Source organism: Streptopelia decaocto (assembly GCF_964273445.1).
Source record: "Streptopelia decaocto genome assembly, chromosome: 10".
In the NCBI taxonomy this organism is placed as follows: Eukaryota; Metazoa; Chordata; class Aves; order Columbiformes; family Columbidae; genus Streptopelia; species Streptopelia decaocto.
Genome location: NC_138665.1, coordinates 11,412,495 through 11,437,123, shown reverse-complemented (window position 1 = coordinate 11,437,123; position 24,629 = coordinate 11,412,495). Strand labels below are relative to the sequence as shown.

The following is a 24,629-nucleotide window of genomic DNA, read 5'->3' as shown; positions in this document are numbered from 1 at the left end:
GGATAACTCAGGTTGGAGGGAGCCTCAGCAGGTCTCTGGTCCAACCTCCTGCTCAAAGCAGCGTCAGCCATGGGATCAAACCAGGTTGCCCAAGGCTGGTTCCAGCTGGATGTTGGAAGCCTCCAAAGACAGAGGTTGCCCCACAGCTCAGTGATCTCTGGTCACCTAAGGACCCTTCTGCTCTCTTTTGCTTCAGAATGAAGAGGAGGAAATCAAGCTGGAGATAAATATGTTAAAAAAGTATTCCCATCACCGGAATATTGCTACATATTACGGTGCGTTTGTAAAGAAAAGTCCTGCAGGCCAAGATGATCAGCTCTGGGTAAGTGTTTAGTGTTATTTCTGTTCATGAGGTTTACAGCTCTTTTCTTTAGAGCTCCAATATGCTTGGCTTGGACTCTGTCTCAGTGAAACTCTGAAGTTATTGTTCTGAAGAATAACATATAAAAGAGCAAAATTGTTCCTCCCTACATGTCTTCCATCCCCTCTGATTTCCTCTGAGGATGGGCATAAAACTTGTGACTTGTCTTGTCAGTCTGATTTGTTGTTCGAGGTGGGTTTTTTCCAAGTGAAACATTTATGTAATTTTTTTTTTAACAGTAGTGAAAGAGAGCTTGTCCTTTTCCCCTCCTCTCCTTTTTCTTGTTGCATTCCTCTCCTTTTTTTCAGTTGGAAAATAAAAAAGGCAACAAAGGAATTCACAATAAAGCGAAGAAATAAAAAATGAACCCTCTTTTTTTTTTTGCTGCAAGATTTTTGAAGCTTTGCAGCAAAATGGGATTTTTTTCAGAATTTGAAATTTCTCATGTTTGTCAGTATTATTATATGAGCTATTGTTTTTCTGATTTCATAGTTTCTAAAAGGAAAAAAAAGAACCCATAAGCTGCAGTAGGAGAGGAACCGTACTGAGGGTTTTTTTTATTTATTCAGCAATGAGTGCGATTCAGGAAACCAGATTTTATGTCCCTTGGCATCCGGGAAGGTCGCATGTAGTTTGCCACACCTTGATTGTGGTGGAGCGGGTGTTTGCAGGTGGTGTCTCCGCCGGCAGCCCGTCAGCGCTGTGGTGAAGGTGTATCGCGGTTGTCTTCCTGCAGCTGGTGATGGAGTACTGCGGGGCGGGCTCGGTCACTGACCTGGTGAAGAAGACCAAAGGGAACTGTTTCAAGGAAGACTGGATTGCCTACATCTGCAGAGAGGTTCTCAGGGTGAGTTGTGCCAATGGAGCTTTGGTGCTTGTTTGCAGCGAAGCCACCTTTGGTCACTAATGTAGGTCGCTGATGAGCGCTGCTGTGGGGCTGATGGGCTGTGGTCCTTCAGTTCAGAAGAGCCTGAAGAGCCAGCGTGATGACTGCTTGACATCCCATATTATTGTAGTTTATCACATATTCTGTATGAAGTACAGAAAAGTCCTAGCTCCTATGGCAAATAGCCATCTTCTGAAAGTCCACGTTCTGAGCATCTAGAAAAGTAAATAGATCTTCTGTTTTCAATAAGTCTGTCTTCCCCATCAGGAGATCTTGCTGCTCTTTGCTTCAGCTGTTGGTGCTGTGTAAGGTCTTTCTGTTCATAATTCCTTTACGTGCACACGCTCAGGGGCCTCTTTTCCGCACTATTAGAAGCAATGTTGACTAAACAGCATTCCAGAATCTTAAACAGAATTACCTAGTTGCATGTGGATTGACAGTGTTCCCTTCTGGAAAACACAGAAGCTGGTTGGAAGCTCTATTTGAATTCATTAATATTACAGAGGCTAGGCATTTTGAGTGAAGCATCCCCTGGCTTACTAGAACGTGTTATTCTAGTGTGCTCCTTTATATCTATGCTAGTTTAACCATGAGCAATTTTGTAATGAAGGAGGAGACAGAATATTACAAATATTAGCTGAATGAAAACAGTATTTGCTGCATTCAAAAAGAGACACGGTATTTTGAACTTTCTGTGGTCCCTTTACTGTTGAACACTGTTTTGCTGAATGCAGAACTTAAGCCACTGTATCCAGCCAGCTGCTGTCTCTGGTCCTCATACAGAACATTCTGCATTGCTCTTTCCCTCTTTTGTTTGCTTTTAATACATAGTTTAAGGAGGCAGCCCTTGGTTCTGGGACACCAGTTTAAAATATTGCACCTTGTTCTCTTCACACTTGACTTCAGAGGTGCTGCACTACTGTCAGGCCTGTGGGTAAAGTAGGTAATCAAACCTGCAGTTGCTGTCCTCTCTCCTCTCCGGAACTGGGGTCTTCATGTTGCTAATAACATCTAAAGGACTTTCTCCATGAATAAAGTCTGAAAAGGGTAAAGGCAGAAAAGGACAATAATGACACAGTCATGATAATGATAGGAAGAAGGAATAAAGGAAGTCTGGTTTTCTTTTAGGGCTTGGCACATCTTCATGCTCACCATGTCATCCATCGAGATATTAAAGGACAGAATGTTCTTCTCACAGAAAATGCAGAAGTAAAGCTGGGTAAGTTTCTTTACATGTGTGCTAGAAACCTGTTCATAAAAATTTAAGATTTCTGTCTTGTCTTGGAAAGAACCTTCAGTAACATAAGAGCCACAAATATGTCAAGTAACGTTAATGCTTGTGTTTATAAGGTGTCTGTGATGTAGAAAGAGCTGAAAATGTGACATGTTCTGCAAGGATGTCGCTCACAGCCTGTGGGAAATACAGCTACTTCTGGGCAGTCAAACATAGAACCTGTCTAGTAAGTCACAGCACCATCAGGCCTTCACAGCAGATCCTGGCATGCAAAGACTTCCAAAATAAAAATTTGGGGGAATAAATTATGCTAATCCATTTCTCTGAGGGAACTGGTCTTAGAGATTTTAATGTCTGACAGTAGGTGAAATTACTTATGTCTAAGGGCTACCACTGATGAGTAGCTCTTACTAGTAGTTATCACTCAAAAATAACAGAGAGTTTACTTAATTCCTTTCAAGCTGTGACATGTCAGTGTTGACAACTGATTTCCTAAGACTAAACTCAAGTACATATCTCTGTTGAGGAGGGGATGTTTTTCATGTTTTGAGAAGACATCACAGAGAACACATGGCAATACTTTAAAGGAGCAGTGTCAAGGAGGGCACTTCTCTATTTGGGATGGTCTTTATGCTCTGTCTCTATCTGAAATAATTCACTGTAGGGTTGGAGAACAAAAGCACAGAACACACAGTGATCCCAGAGACCAGGTCCTACTTACTGTCGGAAAAGGTTTGCTGAACAGGCATATTAAATTATAGTAGTACAAATGATTATGGTTTGCAGATGACCTGCAATAAGGTAACATAAGTGAGAAAATCTGCTCCTTGATGGAGTCTTCTCTGTGAATAGCACGCAACTGCTATGCCCAGTGGATCCAATTAGTGAATCTTAGAGGTTTGTTCAAATAAAAATACAATCATATAATTATTGGTTTTACAGGGCTGTCTTCATATCTGTACAAAACCATTTTGCTATACAACCCTGATGAAAGTAACACCCTTTTCAGCACAACGAGCACCACATGATTCTCTCATTACGATGAGTCTGAGATCAGAATAAACCAGTATAGTCTTCAGCTTGTTCTAAGATAGTGTATGAATGCAGGGCAAAAGTTACTCCAAATCACCTCAGAATGGAGTGGTATGATAGTTCTTTCCAGCTTTCACAAATGGCCATATTGGACACATCCAAACTTGCCTTGTCCATAGATAGTATTTTTCCTTTCAGATACATGTTAAAGATCTCAAGTTCTACTCAATGTAGTGTTTAGCTCAAGTATAAATTATTCTGTAATGTATTCCTAGAGCAAGTAAAGTATGCTGTAACCTGCCTGGCAGATTCAGCATGCTGTTTATTTGATCCTCTGTCAAAAACAAGAAGAAAAGGCAGTTAAATTTCAACTATTGGATGAGATGTACTGGAGGAACTCAGATTTGATACGCATTGTAGCCCAAAGGTTTGGTGTTCTAAATAGCATGAAAGTAGCCAAGCAAACACTCTGCCACATGGATACAAGTTGTTATTAATTTATTTACCTCTGCTTGGCTTTTCAGTGGATTTTGGTGTCAGCGCTCAACTGGATAGGACTATGGGGAGAAGAAACACATTTATTGGCACGCCGTATTGGATGGCACCTGAGGTCATTGCTTGTGAGGAGAACCCAGACTCTACATATGATTACAGAGTAAGTGTTACAACTGCAGGTACCAAGGTAGCAAAATGTTCAGGTTATTGCTGAAATCCTGCTCAAGTACTGCATTTGAAAAGTTCAAGCTTCCCTTTTAAACCGCAGTAATATTATAGATGTACAAATAGAAGTATTTGTAATATGTGGGTGTTGGCTCTTTTTAAGGCTAGAGTTTCGTTATGAATATTTTTGGTGAATTTAACTTCTATGCAAAAAAATTACTGATATATGTAGGTTGCAGGTCAGGACAGAAAAGAAAGGAATAGGTAAAATTGGAAGGACTACTTGAAGTAGTGTAATATTAATATGATAAGTTAGTGCTCTCCTCTGTGATAGTGCTGTGGTATAACCTAGCAGGCAGCTAAACACCCCACACAGCTGTTTGCTCACTCCCTGCCCTGCAGGGGAGTGGGGAAGAGAATGGGAAAAAAAAAAAAAGGTAAACCTTGTGAGTTAAGATAAAGACAGTTTAATAGGACAGAAAGGGAAAATAATAATAAAATAATATGTAAAACAAGTCATGCACAATGCAGTTGCTCACCACCCATTGACCAATACCCAGCCAGTTCCCAAGCAGCGGCCTTCCAGCTAACTTTTCCCTAGTGTATATACTGAACATGATGTCATGTGCTATGGAATATCCCTTTGGCCAGTTGTGCTCAGCTGTCCTGGCTGTGTCCCCTCCCAGCTTCTTGTGTATCTCCAGCCTCCCCTCTGGCACGACATGAGAAGCTGAAAAGTCCTTGACTTAGTGTAAGCAGTACTTAACAACAACTAAGACATTAGTGTATTATCAACATTTTTGTCATACTATTGGTATGAGTCCAAACCACAACACTATACCAACTATTAGGAAGAAAACTAACTCTGTCCTAGCTGAAACCAGGACATAGAGCTGTTTTACTCTGTACTCAGCTGTGAAACCTGAGTTAATTGGCAATAATTAGCATAACTTCAGTCATTTATGAGCCAGTCATTGCAAGAGGTTTCCCATCCCAGAATGATTTCTGGTCATTTGCAGGGTGTCAGAGGTGAGAAGGCACAGAATTTCTTGTATTTCAGTTTGTGCCCATTGCCTCTTGTCCCGTCACTGGGCACCACTTGGAACTCTGGCTTAGTCTTCTTCACTTCCCTCCCATCAGGAGTTTGTACGTGTGTGTGAGATCCCCTGAGCCTTCCCTTCTCCAGTCTGAACAGTTTCATCTCTCTCAGCCCAGAGCCTCCCAGCTTCAGTCCGTTAAACAACTTTGTGGCTCTTCACTGCACCCATTCCAGTATGTCCATTATTTCCTTGCATTGTGAAGCCCAAGAACAGCTATCAAGCACTTTTTCTGGTTCCCCTCCTAACTCTTATACGATGCTGATACTGTTCCAAAGAGACTTACAAAGCTTATTCTTTGTTCTCTGGCCTGTTTCCAGCAGTGTTGTCATTTGTCTGTCTACACTTAGCCTGAGGGATGTTTTCCATGGATGACTTTCTGTGCAGCCACCTTCTGAGTGACCCACCAGTTCAGGTGCTCCCTTGGTTGCCACTTTGCACCTCTCGTTCTAATTGTGGGTTCAGAAATATTTATTAGAAGAACCTGTTATTGCTTCCATTTTCTAGTGATTCAGAGGCTGTGATTCTCCCTTGTTGAGACCTTCTGTGCTGCACTGGCAGATTGAGGTCATGTTGTGTGTCTGTCATGACCAAAGAATGTTCCTGGATATAATTTTATTTTTCATACCATGTAAATCTTCTACTATAACCTCAAGAAATTAATCTCTTGTCTTCATTCCCTGTTCCCTGTCAATTTCCTTTTCAGAATGTGCACTTTTCAGAAGATAAAAGCATTAGGAATGTGCACCCCTAATTCTTGAGGGTTTTTTTGTCTTCAGTAATAATCACAGTTCATCTGTGTGCATTTATGTCCACTTCTGAATAGATTCTGCAGATGGTAGTTTAAAGCTGATTAGTGGAGGGTTTTGGAAGCACTTAGGCAGACAGTGCTGTGACTCAGAATGGGGCTGGTCTTTTCTGCAGAGGTTTATAGCTGATGTGATGGGCAAACTAGCAGGAAGCCACTCTGTAACTTCTTGCTGTTCCAGCTCTGATTTAAAAGTAATAATAATAATAATAATATATATAACAAATGAGTAAAAATATATATACACCTAAATATATATATGCACACTGACCTTTACAAATGCTGCTGTCATCCTCCCTTTCATCTGTCTGCCTCTCACACTTTGAAAGCAAAATTTTTTGTAGCATGGTTGTTTCTCCCACTGTCCCCCAAACCTGCGGTACTACTTCTAGATGACTTTTCTACTTTTCAGTCATTTACTTAATAATACATCAGGATCATGAATCTATTGAATTCCCACCAGCTTTGTTGTCAAATCCCTCCACAAATTATGATGCAAACTGGTCCAACAGAGCAGTTGGACTGAGGGGGCTCTGTCAGTAAAGTCAAATTTAGAGTGCCAGGTGGGGTATGAGCTCCTGTTCCTGTAGTGGTATAGTGCTTCTAATCTTTGAAGGTTCCGTTGCTCCCTTTTTAAACGACAGTTTTAGAGAAGCCCTGCAAGTGGGTTTGGTCACGTGCCTGTCATTTGGCTACATTTAGACACAAAAAATAGTAAAAAAATGCACATGATTAATCAAGTGGAAACCTGTGAGGTTTTTACAGTCCCTGGTAGTGTTTCTGATTTACCCTCCACGATCAAAACCGGGTCCTTAGCATCCAGATAAGATTATTAAGGCAACTCTGCTCGAAGTTCACCGAGCTGAGCATACACTGCAGTGAAATGTGATGGCATGATGTGCTCTCCTTTCATGTGCCCAAAAACATGTGAGTGGGGACTTTGTAAGCAGAAAAAGCCAGACCCCAAGGCTTGACTGTAATTTCTGTTCCATCGGTGTAGAAACTCAGCAATGACTGCTCTGAAATAAGCATTAAGGCCAAGAATTTTTTTGGCCAGCAGCAGGGGGTTGCGGCACTGCTGTGTCTCACTGCCTCATTAAACAGTTTAAAAGATTTAAGACATATATTTAAACAGTGCCTGCTATATTCTGGCTCTTGTGTTTTGAATGCAGAAGGTCTGCATTTTGGGGCTGGCTGCTTTAAATGATGAATCAGCTGTTCAGAGCTGCATGGGAAATGGGAAGCTTCTGGCTATTAGCACATTTCCTAAAAGCTCAGTAGGGAATGGGAGGGAGCAGAATGTATGTCACTCTGACTAAAACAACCTGATCCAGGAGAAATCTAGGGAAACTGCAAAAACAAACAAAAAACCCCAAATCAACAAACAAAACCAGAAAGAAAACAAACAAACAAAAAGCTTGAATGCTGCAAGTTGCAATGTGCAATGTTTCTTTTCCTACAGAGTGACCTATGGTCTCTGGGAATCACTGCCATTGAAATGGCCGAAGGAGCTCCTCGTAAGTGATTTGGTGTAAAGTGTCTATGCTCTGTGAACATGTTTTGTGTTAAAATAGCTCGTGCTTGGCTCATGCACGGATGTACAAAATTCTGCTTCTCACTGTATTTTTTAAAATAATCGATGACTTTTTCTCATTTGGGCTCTCTTGCTTTCCTTTTCCTGTTAGACCCTTTAAGTCTATATTTTGACTCTTTGCCTTCATTCCCTAGGGAAACAAACATTTTTTTTCTTAGAGCTCTTGTTAGCAGCACTTTGTTGATCACTGCCTGTGGGTACAGCTAAGCAGAAGTGATTGACACGTTTGCAGAACAAATTGACGAGTGGCTTTGGGTTTAGGTCACTGAAAAAGAAATGGCAGTGGGAGAAGCTAGGCCTAAAGGTTATATTTTTACTCTGGGAGTGACTTGATTCTCACAGGTTTGGGGATGAATACTGTGTTTACTCACATAATGGCTTCAGTCCATAACCACATTCTCAACCTGAGAGCAGATTGCTGTAGTTTTACAGCCACCCGCGCCTGCCAGCTGCCCCCTCGCCCCTCTGGTTGGCCTCTTGCCGCTGCCGGGCAGAGCGCGACAGCTGCGCCGTGCATGCAAAGACCTCGTGCATTTTTGTTTCTGTGGAGGACCGGTGGCTTTGCCCCAGTGCCCGTGAAGCAGATGTGATGTGATGGGGTATCCGGTCATGGCTGAGAGCACAGGAGATGAAATAAATTACACTCTGGCCGGAGCTTGAGAGCACGTAGGCTGTGTGTTTAAAAAAACGCACTTGGCTGTTCTCCCGTTAGACTTGGTTTTTAGCACTGCTCGGGAGCCAGCTGGAGTTCAGGAGCACTTTCAGACACTGTGCTTCAGCCTGGCTGAAACTTAGTCCTGAGACATTGAGTCTGTGTGGAGTTTTCTTTGAGAGAGACCTTGTAACTTTGCATGCTAATTCCTCATGGCACTTGTTTTCGAAGTTTTCACTACTTTTGGCAGAGAAATTCTATGGGTGATATTCTGCTGCGTTGTGTTTTGTAGCACAACAGTGCCTGGGACCCATAGCTAGAAGCCAGACTTCTGCTCCCCATCCCCACTGTATCATGCGCAACTGAAAAGACAAAGGAGAAGGTCAAAAACAGAACCCACATGTAAGAAATGATGGCAGGTGGATGTAGGCAGAGAAATTAATAGAAGGCAGGGAAGGCTTTACCAGACAACAGTCTTCTCACTTTTACCAGTTCTGTAATGCTCTAAGTCCATTCCTGTGAAGAGAAATCACTGCTGAACACCTGTATATCATAAGAAATCAGGCTACATATAGCTCATATCAGTGGACATTCAGTAGCTCTGTTTTGTGAAGAAGGACCTCTGACCCTCAATATTTCTCTGTGATAGACAGAGCACACTCCTAATTCCTCACAAAATCCCTGGAACAGATGAGATGTGATGGTATTTACTTTCTGCAGAATTCTTTGTAGCTTCAGCTTTCCACAACAGTCATGCCAAAGAGAAGTACATTGAGCTGGAGAGAAACCAGCATCTGAATGGATGCCTAGAATCTGTTGCAGATTGTCTAATATTGGTGCTCACACTCCCGAAACACAGAACAGATGAAATCTGTACTTAGTCGTTATGCTCTGTGCCAGTGAAACAGTTTATGAGCTCTCCTCTTTACATCAGGTTTTCTTCATCCTGCATTTTCTCTTATGCCATAAGTGATGTAGGTAAGGGTTTGTTTAAAATTTAGCTTATCTTTCAGCTGAATCATAAGCCAGAAAAAAAACCCAAACCAAACCAAAAAACAAAACAACAACAACAAAAACCCCACTAGATAAGTATTTAAATCCCAACTTGAACTTCTATTTATGCGAAAACACCCTTTGGTGTATTGGAAAGGTGAGCTTTTTTAATGTCCTTCCGAAGTCCTATACATAAAAAATATGAAGAAAGTCGTACTCGTTCCTGCCACACAGCCTTTCCATCAAATCTCATTTAATTGGCAATAATGGCATATTTTCGTGAAAGATTTCCGTATACTCAGAGATTTTATTTCTCGGCTGTAGTGTGAATTTGTTGCCTAACGGCGCGGTTCTGCGCTGGATGCTGTGCTGCTGGGGGTGGGAGTGTTTGTGGAGACCTGCTCCTCTGTGTGGGTGAACCAGGCTGCTGGCCCAGCTGGGTCAGCGTGGTCAGGCTGTGGGAGGGACACGGGGGGACGTGAACCCTTTGATAGCTTGTGGTTTCCTTTGCAGCCCTGTGTGACATGCACCCCATGAGAGCGCTCTTCCTCATCCCACGGAACCCGCCCCCAAAGCTGAAATCCAGAAAATGGTAAAGAGATGTATAAAAACTGTTTTTTTGCTGCATTTGGTTTAGGAGGATTTTGAGCTCTACTGTCTAGAGACAATGATCTTTTTAAATCCTACAGTGATCTATGAGGTCTTTTCTAGGCTGTTTCTAGTCCTGGGTTAAGCCACAGGTGCAGATGTAGTTTACCTTTGGGAAGCTATAGCTTTCTTTTGAACTCTGCCTAAAGTGCAGCAGTCATTGCAGTTGCTGAAGTTCAGCACAGGTGGCTGAAACTGCAATATAGGCAAGGCTTAGATGGGCTGCTTGGGGTCAGGGTTTGTCAGAAGACTGCACGGAGATTGTGGGACTAATGACAGTCACTGTGGCCTACAGAGAATGCATTTGTCTTTTAAATGAAGTGTATAGAGAAAATCTTCACCATATCAAAATGATAAGGGCGTTTTTGAAAGAGTTGTGTTGACCAGATTGTGGTTTTGTTGATGTGAATTCAGGGTAACTCCACAGAGAGGGCGGTCGGGGTGGAGTTCCCCATCGTTTGCCCTCAGCGCTGTGCTGGTCTCAGGAGACGCGCTGATGGCAAAACTCAAATTGTCTCACGCGGTTCCAGTGCAAAAGGACACCTTGCAAAGTTAGTGCTTTCCATCAGGCGTGGGTAGTGCTTGGTGCACAAGCTGAAATGGATTATTGTTTTCTTCCACTTTTCTGTCTTTTTCAGGTCAAAGAAATTCCTAAACTTTGTTGAAAGCTGCCTTGTAAAAAATTATTTGCATCGTCCATCCACTGAAACCTTGCTTAAGCATTCTTTCATCCGAGACATGCAGAATGAACGGCAAGTGCGCATCATGCTGAAAGACCACCTGGACAGGACCAGGAAGAAAAAAGGAGAAAAGGGTAAAATGGCAAAAACAAAATAAAAGGCACTGCTGAGAGTAGGTCCACTTCCAGTTTTGGCAGCAGAGTACAAGGCAGATGTAACCGAAATACTAGAACCAGGAAAACTGTGAGCAAGTGTTGTCCTTGATAGCAGTGGGGCCATTTTAAAGGTCTCTTTGCCAAAGCCCAGGTCCTTAATGGTGTTTAAGTGCTAAAGTCTTTGGAGCCTGACTACTCTGATTCACTGAGAGCAACCCTTACGCTAACATGAGCAGAGTCCACGTAAAGCCTAGGCCCTGACTTTCCTGAGTATCTAAGTAGTACTCGGTGAGACTTTTCTAGTGTCTTAGTTCATCTTTCTGTCCCAAATCCATCTAATTTACCTGTTGTATCTCCATATAATTTTAGCTTGTGAGTTCTTTGGGAGCAGAAGAGCTCTGTAAGCAGAGTGCACAAAAGAGACCTTGAGAAGGCCTCCAAGCTCCAGCAGAACACAAACTGGTATAATGAATCATCTGCTTCACAGGGTGGCTGAAGAGAGAATCTGAGCTTGTTCCAAACGCTAGCTGTACTCGTCAGAGCAAAACCTGGAAGGGGCAGTGCTGGAGTGGGGGTGATGATTATGGAAATGCCTGTGCACAGCCGGTTGCCTGCTGATTTCCCCTTCCCTCTTTCCCCTCTTCCTTTTCATTGTATTTTATACTGGCAGGGACACTGTGAAGATCAGACACTGTGAGGGCAAACTCGGAATATACCGTACAGTTGGGAAGTAACTTACAAACTCCAAATATTTATTTGACAACAGGAACATTTGTGCCTAAAATGAAATTGCTGTTGCAGTGTAGATTTACTGACTCCAATAGAAGTTGCAAATGCTGCGACCTCTTTCAGCTGTGAATCTCAAAGCACATTCAGATGGAAAGATAGTGAGTTAGACTTTCTCACAAATGCCCTTGAGGGGGAGGGAAAGTGTAGTGATAATAATCACTTCTTGATAGATAGTTATATTTTGACCTGAAATGTGCTATTTTTAACTAAGGCTCCCCTGAAAGGGAGAACAGTGTGAAATTGCCAGACTATACGCTTCAAAATTGTGACTTCCAAAAAAAATGAAGTCCCACTTTAGCATGCCATATAGTAAGCGATGCAGAGTAAGACCAGTTTGAAAATATCCCTTAAAAGCTGCCTTCATGCTAGTCTTGAAGAGAACTTTAAAAGTGCGGGTCACCTTCTTCTGAACTGTTGTGCTAAAACTAGCACTAGCTTATTGTCCCTGTTTCTAATGATTCAATACAAATGGAAATTATTCCATACAAATGGAAACCTGAATTTACTGAGGGCCTCAGTTTAGCCATACAACAGGCATAAAGTAGCAGAGAAGGGCAGTATAAGTCTTTTATGCCCTATCTCTAAATTTCTTTCTGAAGAACTCTTCTGCTGGTGTTGTTATGGGGGGTGGATTTCTGTGTGGGTTTAACCTAATTTATTTCAGGTTGTGAAAACAGGTTAGTTTCGCGAAACTAATACAGTCGGTTAAGGGAAAAGGTGGGAGTGCGTAAAGGGGCTGCCCTGAAACGTTATCTGAACTAGGTTTTGAATTATGCACTTGGATATCTTACGTCCCCTCAGCCTCCCAGTGCAACCTGTGGCTTTTAAATTCCCGCTGAGCTACATGTAGTTCAGGTTGAGTGCTCAGAAACAAAATTCAAGATCGTATCTTAAATAACACCATCGTCCACTGGGATTTTTTATATTGTTCTCTTTTTTTTTTTAGAAGAAACGGACTATGATTACAGTGGAAGTGAGGAGGAAGATGATGAGCTGAATGAAGATGAAGGAGAACCAAGGTATTACTGGAATAGAAACATTGACTGCTCAAGCTGTTCTCATTGAAGGCAGCCCTTCTCAGCCAGAATGGCTTTCTTGACTTGCTCTGAATCCCTTATTTCCTGCATCCCCTCCAGTAGCTTTAACTGTTTGTAGCTATCAAATATAACTGCCGAGTATAAGACGTCTGTAATAAGCTGCTTCTTAGTTTCTGTGCAATAGGGAGGAAACTCTCAAATGAAGGACTCAGTAATCAGCTTCAGGCTGTTTGGTAGCACAGTAAGTGTGGATGCATAGTCAACATGCTGGATATTTATTGGAACATCTTAATTTGCTAATACAGGACAACAGGCAGTTCCAAATGCACCTTGTATTCTCTCTTTAATGTTACGTTTTAGTCATGTAGAAACCTCCCTTCTGTTTCAGCTCCATAGTTAATCTCCCAGGGGAGTCAACTCTCCGTCGTGAATTTCTGAGACTGCAGCAGGAGAACAAAAACCGTTCTGACCCTCAACACCAGCAGCAGCAGCTGAAGGACCAGGAGAAATACAAGAAGCAGCTGCTGACAGAGCGGCAGAAACGGATCGAGCAGCAGAAAGAGCAGAGGAGGAGGCTGGAGGATGTAGGGACTGGCTTGTATTGTTGTTCCATGTCTCATCACAAATAAAAAATGTACCTGTAGAGAGGCAATGTGTTAAATTGTCAGCAAAACCTGGATTGTAGTCTTTAGCCTTGGGAGAACTGTGTCACTTTTGAACGTGATGATTTTAAATTATTTTAAATGGGCTCTGTCCTTTTCCTGCTGACAATGTGGCTTGAGTTTGTTTGGCAGAGAAAGCCTAGGCAGGTGGGATGAGAGATCCCAGTTTCTTTCTCGTGTGTGTTGCCCAATTCCGAGTCTAATGCAGAGTCCTGGCCCTGCTCCTGTTTAAGATGTTACAGGATAGCTGCTTCCTTTTCAGCTGTCTGACACGCTGTGGCATTGAATGCATTGTTAAATCACCAACGTGTTTCTTCTCGTGTGTATCTATTTGGTAAAATACAGGCATTGTGCTGGCTTTTGTGAAGCATAGTGCTACTCCAGCAAAACAGGGGGACTCTGGAAAAACTCTTCCTTCTCAAAATAACGGGAAGACATTTGTCATTCGATTAGCTGCCAGCCATCACAGAGATCTCGTGTGCCTGCTTAAATGAATGGCAGATCTGCCCTCGGCTGCCAAAAGGGCAAAGGTTTCACTTCAAGTTTGGCAGTGGTTGCAGTGGCAGCTTGTGGCTGTCTGCTTCTGCTGCGCAGAGCATTGGGTGTCCCCGTTAGTGACTGCATGGCAGGAAATGGGCCTTGTGACTAATGAACACTGGCACAAGTAATTGGTGGTTACAAATGTAAAGTAAAATAAGCATCGTTGTTCCCTGGCTGTCTTCCAGCATCAGAGGCGAGAGCAGGAGCTACGAAGGCAGCAGGAGTGTGAGCAGAGGTGGCCGGAGGCTAAGGCTGTTCAGAGGAAGGAGGAGAGGTGTAAAGAAGACAAAAGGGCTGTGGAAGATGAACGATTCATGGTGGATGGACAGAGGAAATCCGAAAAGAAGCAGGTATGACAAGAGTGTTTACTGGCAGCAATTCACAGCCCCCTGTTCCTGTAGCCAATATCTTTCTCAGTTCCCTGAGGATGTTCCTGTCCTCTGAGTCACAGACCAGAGAGGGACTTTTTTAATGCATTTACTGCCTCTCATTCTGAGATTCAACCTTCTTTCGAGTCAACTTATATGTTACTGAGTCATCCTCCTTATCTATAGCAATGACACTGCCTCTCCCACTTTTGTCCCTGCTGTTTCTCAGTACTGAAATGGTCTTCAGTCACTTCAATCTGATTTAAAATATTTTTACCCTGAAAGCTTCCAGCATCAGATCAACCTAAGCTTAAATTCCCAGTCTGCAGTTTCTGTTTGGGTTGTAACCAGGACCATTTATTTTCCATAGATAAAAATGAAGCAGAGGTTAATTTTAATGCTGAAATCTCATTGTCAAGTCTGGCACCTCAGCCACAATGGTTTTCTAATGTTTCAGTGACAAACTGATTTGTAATCAAACAGAAGCATGAAGTGTTTGATTAAAGCCTTCTGGTTTCAGGAAAAATAAAAAGAAAAAATATGATTTTCTGACATGCTGTCTCAAAAGCCAAACACTGTGTGTTTCGGGTCACTTTATGCTTCCTATTGCTCAGGGTGGTGGCTCTTCTGTCAGCCCTGCTGGAATCGTGCTCACTTTTTTCTGTGAAAAGCCAGTATTTCCAGCAGACAACGTGGTTGTCCTCCAAGATATTGCTCTCTCTGAGGTTCATCACTCTTTGCTTTCAGAAAGTGGAAGATGTGCAGCACAACAGGAAGGTGCATCGAACTCTCCCCAAAGATCAGACGCAGCTGCTCTCTCTCCAGCATGACCACAAGCAGAAGAAGAAGGAGCCCTCCAAGAGTTCAGATTCATCAGTGCATCCTCCATCAAGCAGCACAAGCAAAGAGGTACAATCTCAGCCAGTGTCACATTTGGGTGCTTTGTAGTTTATGATGTTGTGGTAATGCTGAAGCAGAGAAAACCCCGATCTTTAAACCTGAATCTGGAGCTTGATCTGTGTCTTACTTATGCTACAATTACACACTTATGCTACAATAAAGCCTTTGTTTTCCATTAATATAGAGGGTAAGGGAAAGGAAAAGTTGCTCCGTTGCTTCTGCTAAAGTTCAGAGAAGGGTTTGACTGGTGAATAGGGAAAGAAGGTCCTTCTGGTCAACCGGATGCCATTCCATTGTCTTCCAAAGAGGAATGAATTAAGGTAGTATCATCTGAGGTTTAACAGATGTCTCTGCCTGATTTTAGGGTTCACAAAGTTGACCCAGACACATAATGGCATTGCAGCTCCCAAGCACTGATCTCTGTGCCCCAGTGTCAGGCTGTGATGCCTTTTCTTGTTCTTTGTCTCCCAGGATTTCAGGTAGATAAGATTTGATGGTTCAGGGGTAGCCATACATAGTCCTTGATTAAGAATTGTAATCCATTACACTCTAATGCCAACTCTGAAAGTATTGCTACCCACCAACTTGTTCTGCTTCCTGTTAGCATGTTGTAAAAAGCTATGAGTCCATTTCACATGTTATCTCCTAATTCCTAGCACGCTTATTTTTCTTTTTGATACAATCCCAACTTGTGAGCCCAGTTCTACAGCTGATGCGATTTGTGGTGTTTCTAGAATCTAGGTCGATTTCAAAAATCTCAGCAGCTCTCAGGCTCCTCCTTGGGTGGCTGTGTCTAAATAGAACAGTTGATGTGATGGTCTCAGCATTCATGGCAAAGCATCTTCCCAAAATACCTAAGCAAAAGCATGAGGAGGGCTCATGCACATCTGTGTAGGAAGACTCCAGAGTTCTGCTTCTTAACATCTTGCTGCAGTCTTTTAGCAAGTGCCTTCTCTGTCACCCCTTGGTGTGTGTGCGTGCTGCAACTGGTTCCCTTAGCTGAAGTTTTCTGTATTCATAAACAGTTAAATGAAATTGCTAGGATTGTTGAAATGATTAATTTTAATAACAGAATAGAGTCTGCGAACAGCTAAGCAGCAATATGAAATCAGGAAAACAAAATATCTTAAGATAGCAATTTGTTAGAGTAGCAATTTGTTAAAACAGAATAATAATTCTGTTTGAAGTACAACTTAACTGTAAAAAAAAAAGGAGTGCCCTAGCTCTAAAGGCTTTATTGCATTGACCGATTAAACAGATCATTACTGAAAGTTGAATGAACTCCTCTTGAAATCAGTATTTGTTTGATGGTAGAGGGCTGGGTCTTATTCCAGCTGGACAGCAAATTGGGTGTGGACAGAGGACTAAGCTGCTTTTGCTAAATACACAATATCTCAGAAATGCTTTGCCTTTACTAGGCTTTCAGTGGGTGGCAAGAAAATGCAACTCAGTTGGGTTAGCTTAACTTTATTTCATCGTAGTTAGATGTCAAAAGAACTACAAAATGTCAGCTTAAATACTCATCTCTGGTTTTGACATGTGTTTTGTAAGTGACCGCTTTGTAGCAGAATGAAATGTATTATGGAATTTAGTGCGCAGTCACTGTTAACTTTTAATTTAGTGGTGAAAGAAAATATCAGCAGTTGCAGATAAAGTGCTGCCTGCCATTTAAGTTCAATGCACGAGGCTCTTGTTGTTATGGCTACCATAATATGCTCCAGTTTTAAGAACAAATTATTTTACAGTATCACTTACTTAATCTCAGAACTCATTGGAAGTCACAGATCCTTCCACTAAAATGGCAATTAGTGGCACAGGGTTGCGTTTTTGGTGGAAGTTTTAGACTTTGTAGTTATGTCAGCAGTCATAATTGTTCACAACAATTTAAAAAAGCTTTAAAGTTGAGACCGTTTTTAACAGTGACAACTCAGTGAATCATGTTGATATTGATCTTACCCAGTTTATTAGCCAAAGAGATGCTCGTTTTTCTGTTGGGAGAGATCTATACAGGAATAAGGATAGCCTACTCAAGAGCAAGTTTGTTTGCATACTTTTTAGGGCTCAGTGGCATTTGCAGGACCAATGATTGATATAGAAAACTCTCCAGAATTATTGTTGCATTGAGGCATTAAAAAAAAACCAAAAAAGCCTAAAGCCCTCCAAAGCCTCAGTTTAATGTTTGGGGCCACAGAACCCTTTATGGGGAGTTTTTAATCTTTGCCCTTGCACTCATCCTGTCACAGGCAGGTCGGGAGTTTGCCCCGGTGTGTGCAGATGGGAGATGGCTGTCTGCTGGCTCTGGTCCCACAGGCACTGGGGCTAAATGTGCCGAGAGACAGGGACTCTGAGCTCGGGCTTGGTGCTGCAGCGGTTCAGTGCCTGGCTGGGGGCTGGCATCAGTTCTGGGAGCCCAAAGTGTTGGCTGCATGAGTTTGCATTTGGATCCTAATATATTGCATACAAGCACCCTTCGGGCACAGACATGGTAGGTAAATTATCATATCTAGCTTAGTGAAACTACTCTCATTTTTATACTTTTCTTGCTTGCTTATGATGAAATCTGCCTTTCGTTATTAGGAGTCACAAGGAATGAAAATCTGGCCTCAAGAGCAGTGTAATGGTTGAGTTCACTGGGGCTAGAATTTCATGGTATTTGGCTGTGGTTGCTTGTTTTAACAAGTTGTTTTGTGTATGGTTTCTTCTTTTTTATTCTTTTTTTTTTTTTTTCTCAATCATGATCTGTGAGACTAAGTGGAATCATTTTCCATCTCCTCAGCAGTTTCCTATGCTGTGTTAAAAATATGCTTACCTTCCTGACTTAGGCAGAACCATCCAGATATAGTGAGAGATACCATTAAGAATGCCCACCTAGACACAGATAACTGCATATTTTCATGGCATTAAACTCTAGTTTACTGTGTAGAGCTGTTTCTAGGCTGCTGAATCAGAGGATATGCTGGATTTGCACTAGAGAATGGGAATTACTCATGTCAAATGAAACTGGAAAGAACAGTGGTATCAGAACCATAGGATTAAGATTTTTGTAATGACCAGTGTCCGTAGGAAATAAAAGGAACTTTATTCCTTCTAGATCATGTTCCTCAGTCTTTTCCATAGTGCAAGTAACGTACCAAAAGATAGAGAGTTAAAAGTGTTTTAGAATAGAAGGCAACATGAAGAAATGTCAGCATTGTAGAAGAGGGTAATAAATGCACAGCAACACAGTCTGCATGTTGTCAAAGGTAAGTAAATACAGACAGAGGATTCCTCCCATCTAAAATCCCGGCCTGTGGCAAATGGGATGGCCTAGAACACAGCAGACGGGAACTCAGGCCCTTTTGCTTGTTGCAGTTTGGAAACCCGATGGAAAAGAAGGGTTGCAAATGGAGAGGCAGTAAAGGTTCATATTGTATCAGGGCTGACCTCTCACGATGGGGAGGTCCGTCAAGAGTTGACGCGCACGGTGCTGCTGTTGGAGAACATCCAGGCTGCAAAGCCTGAGGCTCTGTGTGCAACATGCTGCTGATTCTTCTCCTTCTCAGGGCGAGGACCGAAAAAAGGAAAGTGACGGCATCCAGGCTGCCCTGCAGTGGCCAGCGGGGCTGGGGCACGAAGCGGCACCGCACTCCAGGATGGGATCAGGCAGCAGCTCCAGCCCGTGCACCCCCGCGCCACAGAGAGCCGTGTTAGTGCAGGTACGGTGCTGCTGTCCCAGGTAGGGAGGAGAAAACGCGGGTGGTTCCTAAGCAGAACAGCACATCAGAAACATGGTTCTCTTCACTCCGGGCACAAGTGACTGAGGCCTGTGCAAACCAGCTCAGAGGTTTTCAGTGCCACCCCTTGCTGCTAAGTTCTACATGGAATTATCTAACCCTGATCTGTGGTGCCTAAATATAACAGTTATTTTTATATACTTGATGCCTGATTGCTGATTCCATGATATTACTCATAGATGTATCACAGCCTGAATGGCCACACTGTTGCACCCTCCACTGTGGTCTGATAACAGCAGATTATTACTACGAGGTTAGATTGTATTATTCCAAGCTTTCCATCCTGCATGGAAGATCATAGAATAATAGTTTGGATTGGAAGGGACCTTTAAAGGTCCTCTGGTCCAACTCTCCTGCACTGAGCAGGGACATCTTCAATGAGATCAGGTTGCTCAGAGTGCCCTGCTCAAGCCATGAGTTTTGTAACTGGGCTGAGTTGATGGCCTGGCTTGTAGCATCAACTCACTGGAGAGCTGCTGCAAGGTCTACAAGAAGGACATTTGTATCCTGGCCTTGGGTGGAGGCTGGCAGCTTCCTGGAGGCCTTTCAACCCTACAGTAGAAGTGGGATAGTCCATAGTTTATTGCAGGGCATTTGGGATTCTTCAGGAGCACAGTGGCTGTACAGAGGACAGTCCTGCCCTGTTAAAATGTCACTCCTGGGATGAAAGGAGCTGCATTCTGGGCTGGCTGTGTCACCTAGGACAAGTCACTTCATTCCTTTACACCCTGTCAGCGCTTCTCTGTCTGGTAATACCTCTCGTAGCTGCCAAGGGGAGTGGTGAGGATTGAAGCACCATTTACCAACATCTTCCACATTCCTTGATGGAAACTACACTATAAAAAATTAATGCTGTTTAAAGTGCTGGTGCTACTGAAGGATAATAGTAGAAAGTGACACACAGGAGTTACCATGTGATTTGAGTCCCTGCTGGCAGCTGCCTGTCACCCACCCACAGGTCAGTGCTCCAGCTGATAGAGATGACGTGGACAGGGAGAAGCCAATCTGTACTTTACCTGCTGTGTTAGCATGGGGACCAGATGAACTTCAATGGGTAATTTATAAATACTCTGAAGGGCCGTGTTTCCTTTGGCTGGTTGGCAGCAGCTGTTGATGCTAATAGCAACATGTTTGGATACAGTGCCTGTATTAACTGCATGTCGTGTTAAGGCAATAGGACTGATGGGCCATTTAGTCACCTGGAGATTAAAAGACTCACAGCAATGTACTTGTGAAGTTTGATACGTGGGTGCCTTGTTGTTTTAAAATAAAAGTGAACTGCAGAGTTAAAATGCAAGCTGAATTCATCACAGATGTCTGTGCTGAACAACTTCCAGCCAGGTTTGTCAGAGAGGGATCATCTGTCATCACAGCTCTGCTCAGACAAAAATGACTTCTTATTTTAAATTATCGTATTCTGTGAGATTTTTGTGGCACATCCTGGTTGCCCAGATCTCTCAAAATTATTTTGCTGGAAATGTTAGCACAGCCCCTGAGGTGCAGGGAGTGTGATTTCTCAGTGTCTTGTATCCCATCTGTCTGGTAAGGGATATGTGAGATATTACCAGATCAGTGTCCCATCTCCACCAGTTTCATACCTGCTTTGCATTTGCTGCCGTGCAGTAGCAGACTGGGGTCTGTGGGATGAGCCATTCTGGGTTACTTGCAGAATTTCACAGAGACTTCTTGAACAAAGCCAGAGTCTGTTTCCTTGCCCAGGGTCTCCTGCTGCCCGACTAGTGGAGGAATTTAGCTCTCATCTGAAATGAACTCACATTTTTTAATTGACTCCGTGGTTTTCCTGTAGGATTTTCTAGTTAGAGCTCCTCCACTGGATTGAGAAATGTGGCTGAAAAGGAACAAAAACGCTTACAATATTAGAACTAGCTCTGCATTAGGTCGTGGATTGACCCAGTATCCCAGCGCAGACCTGCTCAGAAGTTTAAGAAAATCCTTTTCTTTATGCTCTTTTGTAACATCAGCTATGCTTATCTACCCCGTATGTAGATTCACTTGAAATCAGTAACTTAAGCGTTCTCCAAAAAGCAGTGCAGCCTGCCTTTTTAAAACTCCTTGCTCCTAAACCTCTTTAAACTAAGTCTAGTAATCAGTCTTTTGTACTGTATCACCTTATGTTATAATTTCAGGGAGCAAAGGGTACTTTTCCTTAGCTCTGTTAGGTGTGTCTTTACAGTCTGAAGACACATAACAGGTAACACTTTATCTACCTGTGTGTTCTGTGCATGAGAGGAGCTGCTGTTCTTTCAGTATTACTTACAATAAGACTGATTTAAGGCTTCAGTCTGAGCAGTTTAGAATCATTAGGCGTTTTTTTGAATATTTTTCACCCCATACAAATTATTTTAGCTGTGAAACTTAAATGGAATATCAAACACTATGATTTCAGGTGTTACCTGAGACATTTTTGGCTTGCTTTGGAATTGCAAGGTCTTGCAGGTCCTACAGAAAATGTGCCCAAAAGAGGTGTCGCTTCTTGGCTTTACAGGGAACTGGTGTGCTGGTCTCGTTGCCCAGAGAATGTATGTGGGTACCATCTGCAGAGTTTGGATGCACCCAGTCATTTATATCATGATTCAGCAAAGCTCATCCCTGCTTTTAAGCACAAATAGTTCTCTGGTAGTCTTCAGAACTCAAAACCTGGAATTTAAGAAGAAATGTAAGCATCTTATTGTAGAAGTGGCAAGGGAAAAATAATCTTCCTATATTCTGATAATAATACGCTTGCTATAAAACCTGTTGCTATAGCCACAATGCATCATTTCAGGGGAACATTTTGCTGTTGAAATAATTCTGGTTAACTGAAAACTATTATTAGTGACAATCATGTTGGACAAAAACGTAATTTTGACAAAATGAAAGGACACGGATTATGAGATGTTATAACTGCTGAAAAAGCTATTTTCTGTACTGTAAGTCAATAGAACATATTGTCCCAGAAAGGCAGAAAAAACACCTGAATCTTACGCTAGGTGAACTTCTCAGGACTGTTTTCCAGCAGTTGACTTTTCCTTGCTGGTCTGGGAGGTTGTGATGGGATGTTCAAATGGATGTTTGATATCTTTAACTAGTTTTATAATTACTGCCTGTCAATATTTAAGTGAGCTTGAACATTGTTCCCATGAAATAATTACTCTTGTGTGTGGAATTATAGGGAGTTAATAATCATATTATTGAAAAGCTGTGCACAGTTCTCAGTTACTGTGTTTTATTTTTAAGACTAGGGAAGAGGAGAATTTCAGTCTTTGACTGATAATATTTGTCCGAATCATTCTTTGGGGAAACTGAACTGCAGCTCTCTCTGATATGAGTTGCAGCAACTCAATTGGAACACAAGAGTTTGAACTTTGGCTCGGACAAATCTTGCCAGCATCTTTCTTAGGCCTGCAGGCGGCGGGGATGCTGGTCCAGCGGCGTGTTTGGGCAGGAGGTGCCCCCGCAGAGGTGTGTTATCGTGCCGGGACGCGGGAAGGACGTCAGCCCGTGGCGTTCCTGCTGGCTGCGGGTGTCTCCAGACAGCCCCAGTCCTGCTTTGCATGGGAGCTCTGACAAGATAAAGCACAAAGTGGTTATAGCCTCAGGCATTTCTCTATTTTTTTTTTCCTTCTATTTCTGTAATGTCAAATTAGTTCTTGCATAGCAATCCCTCAAAATGGGCCCAGCTCACACAGTGTTTCCGTGTGTTCTGTCTCAGTTTTGTGTCTAAGAGGATTTCTCATTTCAGGGAGGTTCAGTACATTCAGTTGACATTTTTAGCTCTCTGCCTTTCTCCCCCGTTGGAAGATGCTGGTGTAATAGATCATTAGTGTGTAGAATTGAAAGGACCTTTCCTTTTTTTTCCTTTAAACACAGAAGGAATCGGATGACCAAATTTTGAGTATCTTAGCCTGAGTTTTACATTGTTTACTTGCTGTTCCCTTAGCATTAAGACTTTGTAAGGAAGTGATTTGATTGCTTCCCTCCCCCTCGCATTTGTGATCCTAATGCTCTAATTTGAAATCTTTGATGATACTTTTTAAACTCCCGCAGTCACAATGGGAGCACCTGGACATGAGCCATAGTGTGAGCATAGTTTCTTATTTCTTTCTTACTGCATTCTCAAGTTGATTTTTTCCGAGTAATAGAAAAAACGGTTACAGAGAAGAGCCAGGACACCCTCATAACCATTGGAGAGTTGAAAACACTTCCAGCTGGCAGTTTGTCCCCATTGACACTAGGCTGATGATAGGCTTGCAAAGACTGGTTCGGAAGTCAACATCTAATTTAGGGGGAGGTGGGTTCCCCCAGGGATTTTGCCGTCTAAATTCTGAAATGGAAACATTGGTCAGGTTTCAATGAACTACACTTATTCAACAGTATTTTCTACATCATCCAATTAAGTAGTTCACTGTGCATTGCCAGTGACTATTAGCTTTTCCATGGATGTAAGAAGCGGGAGATAAATGGACAACATAGATGTTTTTACAGTTTCTTTTTATTGTACCCTTCACCTTGAAATATTTGTGCCTAACATGCTGGAAATTAATAACTTAGTTCACAGCAAACAAAGTGAGCAGAGCTGTATCCAAACACAATACTCCTTGTACATTTACTAGAAGTTTGATCCCACAAACAGAACCATTGATACCTGTTGAGGCTGGAACCTGTTACGTAGGCAGGGAAGTACAGTTCAACATGTATTTAATTTCTTTCAAGTGTGAAAATTTCCGGGCTAGTAAGGATGTGTACCACAGCAGTTCGCTGTCGGATATGGTGACGACACCCCTCAGCCCTGTGCAGGATGATGTATTCTGGAGCGTGAGTCAAAACGAAGAACAGCCCCCAAAGGTATGTGAAACTCAGCGTGTTTGGCACTGTCGGTGGTTAGTAGAGTTCCCCTGTGCTGTGTGGTATCCATCCTCTGGACTTCATGAAGCTGTGTGAATGTATCATTGCTTGTACATTAACTGCGTCTCAGTAATCTAGAAAGAAGATTAAAATGTATAAGCAGGTGACTCTTCTGCGTTTATGGATATGTATATAATATCTGCAGGATCTGCAAGTGCAGATAGGCTGCTTTTGTTAGACCGAGTATTTGTACCTGCCCTTTTGGTGAAATCTCTGGCTTATTGCAGAAAATCTCATTACTGTGTGTAATTTGGGCGATAGTATATTTGTCTTTTCAACAGGATTTCTAAGAACAAGAATATTTGTGCGGGGCTGTGTACGTGCATGCATGGGTGTTTTTGTTTTACTGCTTTGCAGTTGGGTGTGTGTGTCTGTGTCTCTTCCCCAGCCCTTTGGTAGCAACATCAGGTAATCCAGCACGCAGGGACAGCTGCATTCAGTGACTGCAGATGCATTTCCCTGTCGGCTTTAAATATGGAGCAAGAATAATGCTGATTGTAGGGAAAGGTGCAAACCAGTTGCAGTCTGCACCCTGACAGACTGCACAGGCTTGCAGCAAATTGGAAGCACCTGCTGCTGACTTGCAGCTTCCAGTGCTGATGTCATGGAAGACCTCTCCACAGGTCCCACTGAAGCATTTTTCATTTATGTAGGTTAGTCTTATTTTTGTATTGATACAGGGTAAGCATTACATTTATTAACTGAGTCTAAAATATCAGTAGCAAACTTAAAACATTTGATCCTTAAGGTTCCAGAAAGGACAACCTCTAAATTTTACAGCAGGGATCAGCCTGGCCATCAGAGATGCCTTTCAAGGTAAGCTCTTAAGTGTTTTGTGTTTATACTAATGTTGAT

At 42.5% G+C, this 24,629-nt stretch overlaps 1 protein-coding gene across 1 annotated transcript in view; it reads left to right on the top strand.

The window, feature by feature from the left end:
- The window catches only part of NRK (Nik related kinase), a 101,227-nt gene that overhangs the window by 40,763 nt on the left and 35,835 nt on the right, over positions 1–24,629 (top strand). The window contains exons 4-17 of the mRNA XM_082061808.1: positions 197–322; positions 1,098–1,208; positions 2,376–2,466; positions 4,038–4,168; positions 7,541–7,595; positions 9,831–9,909; positions 10,604–10,779; positions 12,536–12,608; positions 13,015–13,210; positions 14,014–14,178; positions 14,944–15,105; positions 18,639–18,791; positions 23,583–23,714; positions 24,523–24,590. Coding sequence (XP_081917934.1) covers positions 197–322; positions 1,098–1,208; positions 2,376–2,466; positions 4,038–4,168; positions 7,541–7,595; positions 9,831–9,909; positions 10,604–10,779; positions 12,536–12,608; positions 13,015–13,210; positions 14,014–14,178; positions 14,944–15,105; positions 18,639–18,791; positions 23,583–23,714; positions 24,523–24,590 — 1,718 coding nt within the window. The remainder of the gene's footprint in view (positions 1–196; positions 323–1,097; positions 1,209–2,375; positions 2,467–4,037; positions 4,169–7,540; positions 7,596–9,830; positions 9,910–10,603; positions 10,780–12,535; positions 12,609–13,014; positions 13,211–14,013; positions 14,179–14,943; positions 15,106–18,638; positions 18,792–23,582; positions 23,715–24,522; positions 24,591–24,629) is intronic.